Source organism: Fukomys damarensis, unplaced genomic scaffold, assembly GCF_012274545.1.
Source record: "Fukomys damarensis isolate Sample0158 unplaced genomic scaffold, DMR_v1.0_HiC HiC_scaffold_32, whole genome shotgun sequence".
In the NCBI taxonomy this organism is placed as follows: Eukaryota; Metazoa; Chordata; class Mammalia; order Rodentia; family Bathyergidae; genus Fukomys; species Fukomys damarensis.
Window position 1 is genome coordinate 21524270 of NW_022900944.1, and position 12022 is coordinate 21536291.

The 12022-nt window shown below is 36.7% G+C and overlaps 1 protein-coding gene across 2 annotated transcripts in view; it reads right to left on the minus strand.

The window, feature by feature from the left end:
- The window catches only part of Mrpl1 (mitochondrial ribosomal protein L1), a 75386-nt gene that overhangs the window by 51459 nt on the left and 11905 nt on the right, over positions 1-12022 (minus strand). For both annotated transcript variants that reach the window (XM_033757966.1, XM_010628368.2), the window contains 3 exons: positions 7309-7567; positions 1672-1755; positions 794-865 (listed from right to left, as the gene is read on the minus strand). In XM_033757966.1, the coding sequence (XP_033613857.1) occupies positions 794-865; positions 1672-1755; positions 7309-7567 (415 nt within the window). The remainder of the gene's footprint in view (positions 1-793; positions 866-1671; positions 1756-7308; positions 7568-12022) is intronic.

A 12022-nucleotide genomic window follows, 5' to 3' on the forward strand; every position in this document is an offset into this window, starting at 1 on the left:
AGAAGAGGCGCTTTTACAGAATGTCAAGAAAAGCCTTTTATATTTTCAGAAATGACTACGTGCCTCTTCTTTCCACCTCTTAGAGGAAAAAATACTGTTCTTTCCCAAAGGGCTCCACAGGCTCTTTGTGATTTTCTAAAGGCAGGGTATACAGTCATTTGTCAGCTACCATGCTGAGTCTGTGCCACTCTAAACTGACTGGGGAGTAAAAGTTAAGAGAAACCAAAAGCACTATATTATAGAGGTTAGATATTATGTTTTGTGAACTACCAAGTGAATCACGCTTTTACTCCAAGGAAGCAAAACAAGTATTTGATTTTTTAAGACATGAACAGATATATCTATGTGTATTACATTTTAGATTTTATTTTAAATCTCACATTCAAAATCTGAGTCATGTTGCCCTTTCCAGTCTACCCACAAAACCCTCAGAAACATTAAGAAAAACAATAAATAACAAAAATTTTAAAAATCACAAGGCAAATCAAATATAATAAATAATAGCAGACTGGTGCCGGCAATTTGGCTCAGTGGTTCTGCTGCCTGCCTTGCAAGCACAAGGGCCTGAGTTTGATCCCCGGCACCACTAAATAAATAAATAGATAGCAGACTGTTTGGACAGCTTTTTCTTACCTTAATTTAGAAACAAAAAGAAGTATAAGAAAATTTCCCCATTCTCTAAACTACTAACCATTTTTCAAAAGACTATTCACTCTGTTTAGTACATCAGTGGATCACAGCAAAAATCACAGAACAATCACTATAATTAATGAACATGAAAACACCACCATACCTTCTGAATCACATTCACTCCTCCTGCAAATGCAGCTCCTTGCCTTTCTGCTATTTCAATCTCTGATGCATTCTACCAAAACATTGTTTAAATATCAGTATTTAATTTTAAAGAAACTCAGTACATTTTTAAGTATTTTGTCAGATACACTATCACAGTTCAACATAAAATGTTTATTTATAATTAAAAATGCATACCTTTTCAGTTTAGCATTAGTATTACAGATATACTACTGTAAGAACAAGTTCGGTTTGTAGGTAATTGAGGTGTTTTTTTGACTGACATCTGAAGAAATATGCTAAAATGGGATATTAGGAACCTACCAAGTGTTAGACCTCCAAGTTTATCAATATATTACCTTCCAAAAGTAAAAGATTAAAAAATATTGGGTCTTCTTACTGCAAATAAACCAATTCATAAAATCAATATGAAGAGAAAAAGTTTTAAGAAATCAATGAACCAGAATTTAGCCAGCATCTGAAAAATTCCAAAAGATAAATAAACACTAGTTTAGCCCTTTCTCCAACTACTGCCACACCCTCAGGTAAGTCATCTACTTCAAACGTCAAAAAGGGAAAATAAGACTTAAGTGATTACTAAACTTTTCTCTAAGCAGCAGGGTGTCATGTGCACACCTGTAACCCCAGCAATCTGGGAAGCTGGGACAGGAAGATCACAAGTCTGAGTCCAACCTGAGCAACTTAGTGACTTAATTACACACTGACACAAAATTTTTAAAAATATTTTAAAGGGCTGGGAATGGAGCTCAATCCAGTACTACAAAATAATATTATTATAACAACTCTAATTCACTTATTATAATCATCAACATGGCTCTCTAGAAAAATTAATACAGGTAATTGACAAAAGTTACTCACCTCTGTTAACACAGCAACTTTATTGACTTCTGAAGAAAACGAATGTGGAAAACTAATAACACTGGCAAATGGTTCCACTCTTTTCTAAACACAAGAGGGGAGAAGTAACTATAAAAAGATCATCTTTTCTATTATCTCTCACATTCCATAAAAACAAAGCTGACAAGTTTTTGTTTTTTAATTCTGTATATGTCCTCCAATTAATCCAGAACTATTCATTGATTAAGCTAAGGAGATTATACGTCTTTTTCAAGAAACCCTCATGAAAATGTAAATCTCTCTTCCCAGCTCCATACTCTCATGTCACTTGGCATCTATCACTCATCAGTCTCTCAAATACTCAAATACTAACAGATATGCCTGCATTATCTGTACCTCACCAGCACCTAGTACAATGTTTTTCATTTCATTTTTGTCAACAGATGTTTGATACCTTGAATTAGTTGTATTTTTAAAAGCATGCAATTTTCTGACATCAAGGAGAACATGAATATAACTGTATATACTAAACAGACGATCCACCTGATCTGCTCAGTTGGTCATTCCTAATTGCCAGCAATGCTCTACACCAGTGATGGTGAACCTCGCCACATGCCTCACTAGCGCAAGGCCCTGAGTTTGATCCCTGGTACTGCAAAACCCACTTATTTATTGCAAAGTGTCAACATTTCAATAAAACCTGAATGCTGAGGTTTGTATTTAGAAAAAACAAGCCAGGCATGATGGTACATGCCTGTAATCCCGAGGCAGGAGGATTGATGTAAATTCAAGGCCAGCCTGGACTACACAGAGAGGCCCTGTCTAAAAACAAAAAAACAAAACAAAACAAAAAAACCTCATACATTAACATCTTTTGTCTTAAAAGAAAAACAAATAACACCCATGCCATAGGTTCCCCACCACTGCTGTAAACAATTAGGTAGCATAAACCCTAACCCATGATAGAATACCTTCTGAGTAGATCTATTTTGAAGACACTTTGAGGTCTATTTGGGAAGTCAACTGAAAATCCAAAATAAACAACAGCAGCATTTCAGGCAACTAGAAACTATAGGGCTGGAAAAACTAGTGGGCTCACACACTAGGAAAACAGAGCAGGCTCAAATAAACAACTTAACGATGAAACTTAGACTCCTAGAAAAACAAGAGCAAGAAAAACCCAAAGCTCGAACAAGAGAAGAAATTATAAAGATCCGAGCAGAAATCAATGCAATTGAAATTAAGAAAACGATACAAAAAATAAATGAAACAAAGAGCTGGTTTTTTGAAAGAATAAATAAAATTGACAAACCCTTAGCTAATCTTATCAAAAAAAGGAAAGAAAAGGCTCAGATCCATGCAATTAGGAATGAAAAAGGCGAAGTCACAACAGATCCGAAAGAAATCCAGAGGATCATGAACACCTACTTTGAGAACCTGTACTCTAATAAAATGGAAAACACAGAAGAAATGAACAGATTTCTAGATACTTATGAATTACCAAAGTTGAACGAAGAAGATAAAAACATTTTAAACACCCCAATCACAATCAGTGAAATTGAAAATGTAATTAAAAACTTACCAACAAAGAAAAGCCCAGGCCCTGATGGATTCACTGCTGAATTTTACAAGACATTTAGAGAAGAACTACTACCATTACTCTTCAAACTTTTCAATGAAATTGAAAGAGAAGCTATACTTCCAAATTCATTCCTGGAAGCAAGTATCACTCTGATTCCCAAACCAGAGAAAGATACAACCAAAAAGGAGAACTACAGACCAATCTCCTTAATGAATATAGATGCAAAAATCCTTAATAAGATACTAGCAAACAGAATACAGAGGATTATTAAGAAGATCATCCATCATGACCAAGTCGGATTTATTCCAGAGATGCAAGGGTGGTTCAACATACGAAAGTCAGTGAATGTAATACATTATATTAACAAAGTCAAGGACAAAAACCATATGATCCTCTCAATAGATGCAGAAAAAGCATTTGATAAAATTCAACACCCATTCATGATAAAAACCCTGCAAAAAATTGGAATAGATGGTCTATACCTCAATTTAATAAAGGCTATTTATGAAAAACCATCAGCCAACATCATATTGAATGGCCAAAAACTGAAAACCTTCATGTTAAAATCAGGAACAAGACAAGGATGCCCACTATCGCCACTTCTCTTCAATATAGTTCTGGAAACATTAGCCACAGCAATTAGACAAGAGAAAGAAATTAAAGCAATAAAGATAGGAAAGGAAGAAGTTAAACTATCATTATTTGCTGATGATATGATACTCTACATTGAAGATCCAAAAAACTCCACCAAAAAACTTCTAGACTTAATTGACAGATTCAGTAAAGTATCTGGATACAAGGTGAATACCCAAAAATCAATAGCCTTTCTATACACAAATAACAGACAGACAGAAAGAGAAATAAGGGAAAAAATTCCTTTTACAATAGCATCCAAAAAAATGAAGTATCTAGGAATCAATCTAACAAAAGAAACAAAAGATCTCTACACTGAAAACTACAGCACTCTGAAAAAAGAAATCGAAGAGGATATAAAAAAATGGAAAGATATCCCCTGCTCCTGGGTAGGAAGAATCAACATAGTGAAAATGGCCATACTACCGAAACTGCTATATACATTCAATGCAATGCCAATTGAAATTCCAACACTATATTTCACAGAACTAGAAAAAAGAATCCAAAAATTCATTTGGAACCACAAGAGACCTAGAATAGCAAAAGCCATTATAGGCAACAGTCACATGGCACCAGGTGTAACAATTCCCAATTTGAAACTATACTACAAAGCCACTGTGATAAAATCAGCATGGTACTGGCAAAGAAATAGGCCTGAGGATCAATGGAACAGACTGGAAGACACAAAAACAAATGCAGATGTACTCAGCTACCTCATCTTCGACAAAGGAGCTCACCATCCTCAGTGGAGGAAAGATAGCCTCTTTAATAAATGGTGTTGGAAAAACTGGATATCAACCTGTCACAGATTAAAATTAGACCCTTATCTTTCGCCATGCACTAAATTAAAATCCAAATGGATTAAAGATCTAAATATTAAAACAGAAACATTAAACTTGCTGGAAAGTAAGTTAGGCAGAACTCTGGAAGACATTGGTATAGGAAAAGACTTTATGAACAAATCCTCAGTAGCACGGGAACTAGCAGAAAGAATCAACAACTGGGATCTCATCTTACTAAAAAGCTTCTGTACTTCAAAAGAAACCATTAGCAGAACTAAGAGACAATCTACAATGTGGGAAAAAATTTTTACCAGCTGTACCTCAGACAAAGGACTATTATCAAGGATATATAAAGAACTCAAAACAATCAGTCCCCCCAAATATAAAGACCCGATCCAAAAATGGGCATCCGAAATGAACAGACATTTCTCATACAAAGAAGTGAAAGCAGCAAGAAAATATATGAAAAAATGTTCCACATCACTGGTCATTCGAGAGATGCAGATGAAAACAACACTGAGATTCCACCTCACCCCACAAAGAATGGCTGCTATCAAGAAATCACACAATAACAAATGTTGGCGGGGTTGTGGGGAGAAAGGAACCCTCCTCCATTGTTGGTGGGAGTGCAGACTAGTGCAACCACTATGGAAATCAATATGGAGATACCTCAAAGAGCTTGGACTGGAGGTTCCATTTGACCCAGCCATCCCTCTGTTGGGTATCTTTCCAAGAGAACTAAAAGAATCATATCACAGAGAAGTATGTGCACCCATGTTTATAGCGGCACAGTTTGTAATAGCTAAATCTTGGAAACAACCTATTTGCCCATCCGTTGGAAACTGGATAAAGAAGTTGTGGTTTTTCTATAAAATGGAATATTACTCAGCCATAAAGAGCGAGAGAATAGATTCATTCATAGGAAAATGGATACATATTGAAGATATACTCCTAAGTGAAATAAATAAGTCCCACATGTGTAAATACCAAATAGTTTCCCTGGTGTGAATATTCTGCAACAATGCATAAGATTCTAATAAGATTACTGACATTTAGAAATGGGAGGAAAGGAGCTAAAGGTGTAGGGAAGGTGTGATACGTAGGGGAAGAACAAAAAGGGAAAAGAAAAAAATGTGAGAGAATGAAAAGATGAAAATAAAGTGTTTGTAGATGGGGAGGGGAGGAGGGGGTGAAGGGAGGGCAGAGGTAAGGGGAAAAAATGAGAATCAAGACTTGCCATGTAAAGGTACATGATCCCAACAATGAATGTAACTGTACTGTATCCCTAAAATGTACCAATAAACTCAATAAAATTAAATAAAAAAAAAAAAAAAAACTAGTGGGCTCAGTCATTTTGGCTCAATTACCTAGGTAACCATGAGGCTCAGATCTCCAGGGGAGAATTCATATTGAAACCAAGTTGTAGGCCCTCCACAGTGTTGGTGTGGCCTGAAGATTTGGCAGAAAGAGAAAAATAATTTTTCTTCTAATAAAACTGATTTAAAAACTATGCTTTTTAGAAAAATTTTGAGTAGAGAACTTCTTGAGGCTTTCTCTTCAGACACAAGAAGGCATAAATTCCTAATTTATATCAGCCATACAACTTAGTTTTACTGGCTAGAATTCTGCCATTAACATGTCAGAACTGGTTTCAGTAAACCATTCTACGCTAAGCAATCATGATAACAGCATCCCCTGGGGAATGCTGGCTTATATAAACATTCTATAGAGAAAGAAAGCTTTAGGACAAAAGCAATATCTTTTCAATATCTTGTTTACAAGTGGCTTCATACATGAAAGGAAACTTGTAGTCCTACAATACACTGTTATGAATAGTATTCATGGCTGACTGAAGAAGAGATCATCTTGGACACTACAAAATGTTTAAAATAAAAGAACAAACACTATCATTAAGGTGCATAATAGAAACTGTAGCATAGCTGTCATAAACTATTTCTAAAGGAAAACAAATGAGTACCGCCTCCTAGGTAGGCTCTTGTGGAGATTGTCAAGTTGTATTAAAAAACTTTTATTTTCTAATCTGACCCAAAAAAGACATCCTCAGAAAGAAAATTAAAATACCATTTATTTTTAAAAATTACTCAAATGAGCTTACATAATTTAAGGTTGTAACAAACCTCAATACTAATCTAGTGTTTTTCTTTAGTGTTTTTATAATTAAAAACCTTCTCGAGAATACAATATATAAACATATAAAGCATAAAGGCTCTGACTGAAGCAAGAGTGGGGAGCTAGAGAACCTAACCATGCAAACCACGCAAACTTAACCCTAACTCAGGACTACAAGGGATATATTTGAACTAACCCAACACCCAGACAGCTTAAGTCATTTTCTGAAGTTATAGTGATATCTCAGTGGATTTTAAAATTACTTTTGTTGATGTTTATACTACTGACTCTTCAGGGAAATGGGAAATAGGATATATAGAAATAGATACAGATACAGATATATAGAGATTTATCAACTCTCCAGAGTGTATATATGTGGAAATTTAAAATACATTTTTTTCATTATGAAGTATACAAAAAACATACAATTTTCTAAAAATTGCTTTGAGAGGCAAGAATTTTAAAACTTAAGAAACATCAATTCATATAGCCACTGTTCATAAATAAACTTATTTTAATTGAGTCACATACCTTTTTCCCCAGTGCCATATCCAGTGTCAAATTAAGAAAAACCCATTGTTTGGGATTAGTAAAGTCCAAAATTTGAAACTTCTTAAGTAAGTGAATAGCTTTCTCCACTTCATAAATCTGCCTTGGGTATAAGTGCTTTAAATAGACATCATCCTCAGGTTCACCTTCCATGACTGAGTATGACTTTATTTTTTCTATCTCATCTATCTTTGCATCTGATGTTTTCTCTTTTGCACCTTTTTTGGATTTCTTTGCAGGCCTTAAAAAAAGAGAAATTCAGGATCAGTACATCAACATGTGTTCTAAGAGACTTATTTTTAAAGGCCAGTGTACAAAAGACAAAATAACAAAAGATCATTTTAATTCAAAAGTATAAACTGTTTCACAGTTTCTCTAATTCAAGTAAACTTTCACAGTATTTACAATCAGTACAAGTTGAATAAGGCACTGATGCAACTCTCCATACAGAAGAATAGAGAAGACAGACATGCAAACAGATGATTTCAATATAAGTACTGTAAAAATGTAATCAGAGCCTTACAAAAAGACACTTAACCTACAAGGTTAGGAATGAGTTCTGGAAGAGATAACCCCACTGTTCTAAGATAAGGAAATTAATGTGATACCCAAAAGAAAGATTATTTAAAAACATGTTCATGGGCCAGAGATTTACTCAGTGGTTCCACCGCCTGCCTCACAAGCACAAGGTCCTGAGTTCGATCCCTGGCACCAAAACAAACAAAATTTTTACACAAATGTTCCTAGCAACATTTTCATAATAAAAGGTAAAAAAAAAAACAACCTAAATATCCATCAACTGATGGATGCATAAAACATGGTACAGCCATATGATGGATAATTCTCAACAAAAAGGAATTAAGTACTGATACATGCTACATGTAATAAGCTTAAAAATATGCTAAGTGAAAGAAGCCAGTCACAAAAGACTACATTGTAACTTTCAAGAATGGGCAGCCAGGTGTGGTGGCACACGCCTGTAATCCCAGCACTCGGGAGGCTGAGGCAGGAGGATCAGTGTGAGTTCGAGACCAGCCTGGGCTACATAGTGAGGTCCTGGTCAGTCTCAACTACATAATGAGACCCTGTCTCAAAAAACCAAAAAAGTGGGGGCGGGGCAAATCTATAGGGTGTAAAAGTGGGTTTGAGGCAAATTAGGGCATGGCCAGCAGGCTGGGCAAATGGGTATGACCTGTCAAGCATGGAGATCGAAGATACATGCAGAACAGTTTCCAAGCACTGCACCTGGTACCAATCAGAAAGTGCTGTCTTCAATTCTTCTGGGGAAAAATCAAGCAAGTTTTTGATAAAATGGACTAGATATGACACCATAATGGAAAATAAAAAAGATGGCAACCATGAACCTTGTGGCACTGCGCTCTCTCCTCCTAAGTGGCCTGCTCTGCACTCTGAAGAGCATACTTCTTTTTCCTTAAATTTTGCTACCTTTTGCACCTCTGTCCAGTTCTTGTGTGTGTGTGTGTGTGTGTGTGTGTGTGTGTGTACATTTTAGGTGTACAATACAGTTACGTTCATCATTGGGATCTTGTACCTTTTACATGATGTATCTTGGTTCTTATTTTTTTCCCCATTTCCCTGCCCTCCCTTCACCGCCTCCAGCCTTCCCTGTTTACACAGTCTGACCAGTTCTTTGTTCAGGACCACAAGAATCTAGCTCTTGAAAGACCCCACAGCAACTCAGAACCCAGTAACAGATTTAGTGGTTGTCCAGGGCTGAGAATGGGGGAACAGAGACTGACTCCTAATGGGGATGAGGTGATTGGGGGTGGTCATTAAAATGTTCTAAATAAAACTGATTGTGGTGATGGCTGCACAGCTCCATGAATTTACTAAAAACCACAGAATTGTACATTTTAAGTGGCCAAATTGCATAGCATATAAATTATATTTTAATAAAGCTGTTTGCTATTTTTAAAAAATAGCCAGGCAAAGAAACAAAATGGTATACAACAGGAGGCATTAGAAGTTCTGTATAACTGTAGCAGTAGTTAGCAAAGTTGTTCTATAAAGAATCAAACAGCAAATGTTTTAGCTCTGCATCATGAGCTTTCTGTCTCACTGACTCAACTCCGCTGTTGTAATGCTAAAGCAGCCACAGGGAATACATAAATGAATAAGCACAGCTATGTTCCAATAAACCATTATTTATAGACAGTGAATTTGAATTTCAAAATTTTCGTGACCACAAAATATTGTTCTGTATTTGAAGCATTAAAAAATGTAAAAATCATTCTTAGCTCATAACTATATAAAAATAGGTGACGGACCAAATCTTGGCCCAGGGGTCATAATTTACTGACACTTGAACTAAAAAGGTAAAATTGAAGGCAAAAAAAAAAAAGTAGAAGATGAAAAGTGAAGTTGGAAAAGTCAGACCACAAAGGACAGACAAAGAGAAGCCAGTGAAGTGAACTGACACGTGACTCTCAAAGTATTCCGGCAGGGCAGGTGATGTATGCCTGTAATCCCAGCACCACCACCACCACCACCACCCACACTCACACTCACACACACACACACACACACACACACACACACACACACACCCGTTATTCCTGTGGTGCTGGGGAGCCAGGCAGGAGTGGCGCCACTGAACTAAATCCCTGGCCCATTTCCCTCCCTTCTTAAGGAGACAAGAGCCTGAACAAGAACAGTAATGGGAATAAGGAAAAGAATATAAGACAGAAAAATTCAAAGTAAATACTGCAGATAGGGAAAGGAGAAAGAAAAGAATGCAGTAATTTTTAGGTTTCTGGCTTCAGGCAAAGTATGCCAGAAAGAAGGAAAACAAAACAGGTTTCTGGTGACAGAGGTAGTAACAGTAGTCAGCTTAGGATACACATGAGTTTGAATATAGAATACTGGCTCCTTAAGAAGAAAGGGAGGAAATAGCCTCTTAATAGTCTCCAATCCTGCTTCCTTTATATCTATCCATCTCTTTTGTGGTACCAAGAATACTTTGATTTTTTTCTTTTCTTTTGGACAAGGTCTTGCTCTATAGTTCAAGCTGGCCTTGAACTCACTGTGTATCATTTGCCCAGTTCTTCAGTTTCTCTCTCTACTGAAGCCTACTTTGTATTTCCTCCCACTAGGGGGTGAAATATACAGAGCCTGCCCCCCTCCACAAAAAAAAGTTACGTATCAGCAAAAGAAAAACTAGTACAAATATTTTCAGACTAAATTTATTGAGACATCATGAGATTAACACAAGTTACCTTTGGCCTCTACAAGAGGTTCTCAAAGTAGTGGCCATGAGCTTCCAGACACTGTTAGTTGGCGAACAGCTGCAGTGCATACACCTTTTTTTTTGGCAGATTTTGTATTTTCTCATCCCCTTAATTTGGACATGTGACTAATTTAGGCTGACAGAACAGAGTAGAAGCAGCAGGTTCCCCATTCCAAGCTTGGATGAGAAGAACATCCTCTTCTTCCACTGCTGCCTGTATTTCTGCCACTTTCATAGGAAGAGCACAAGTTGGCTAGCCCAGAGGTAGGAGAATGAAGGACATGTGGAGCAGAGCTAAAGAGCCACAGAGTCCCAGGCTGTATTAAACAGTTCACAACTGACCTGCAAACTCACAGAAACACAGCAAGTCCAGAGCATAAGAGACTCATCTGGACCCCACCTATGTCAGCTGACCCCCAGATGTGTGGGCAACAATAAATAATAACAGGGAGGTTTGTTATGTAGTAAAAGCTAACAAGGTGCTTATAAAAACCTAAGAAATTATGTTTGAAAGGAAGTGCAGGTACAAGTTTGAACCTAAGAAAGACAGAATTAGAAGAAATAATTTTCAGTGTTAATTCAACCCCATAATCTTTTTTTTTTGCTAAACTGGATTAAACTCAGACATTCATGCATATGGGACAAATACTCTTAACATTAAGTTACATTCTTAGCCTATTTATTTTTCTTATTTTGAGACAGTCTCATTAAGTTGCCCAAAATGGCCTGAATTTAGGATCCCTCCTGCCTCAGCCTCCTAAGCAGTTGGGAAAACAGGTATGTGCCACTGCATTCAGCTAGTAAAACTGTATTCTAGAACAATATTTGTGTTCTGTGGAAGACAATTCCTCCCTCCAAGGATGTTATCTTACAAGACAAAAAGGACTTTGCAAATGTGATAAGGTTAAAAATCTCAAAATGGAGAGATTATCCTCCATTATCCACGTGTGCCCAATCTACTCACATGAATCCTTGAAAGTGAGAGCCTTTCCCCCTTCCTCAGCTGTGTTATAAAGAGGCAGAAAGATGACACTGCAGAAATTCAGCTATGAACAAGAGTAAACCCACTATTGCTTGGAGACGGAGGAAAAGTGCATAAGCCAAGGAACTTGGGGAGCTTCTCACAGCAGGGACTGACAAGGAAATGGACTGTGCCCTACATCCTGCAGAACAGAACTGCCAGGATGCTGATTTTAGACAAGGGCCAGATGTCATACCTACAGAAGTGTGAAATTATAAAAGAAAGAAAAAGTGTCATCAAAACTTCAGTTTGTGTTGTTTAAAACCTCAAAATTTGTGGAAAATCACACTGGGGTTCTATAAAATTTATTTGAAAAAAATGGATGACAGTAAAACAATTCTTTTTAAAAAGGGATCTCAGGAATGGGGTTAGAGCTCAGTGGAACAACTGCTTAGCATGCAGAAGGCTCTGGGTGGTTCAGTCCTCAG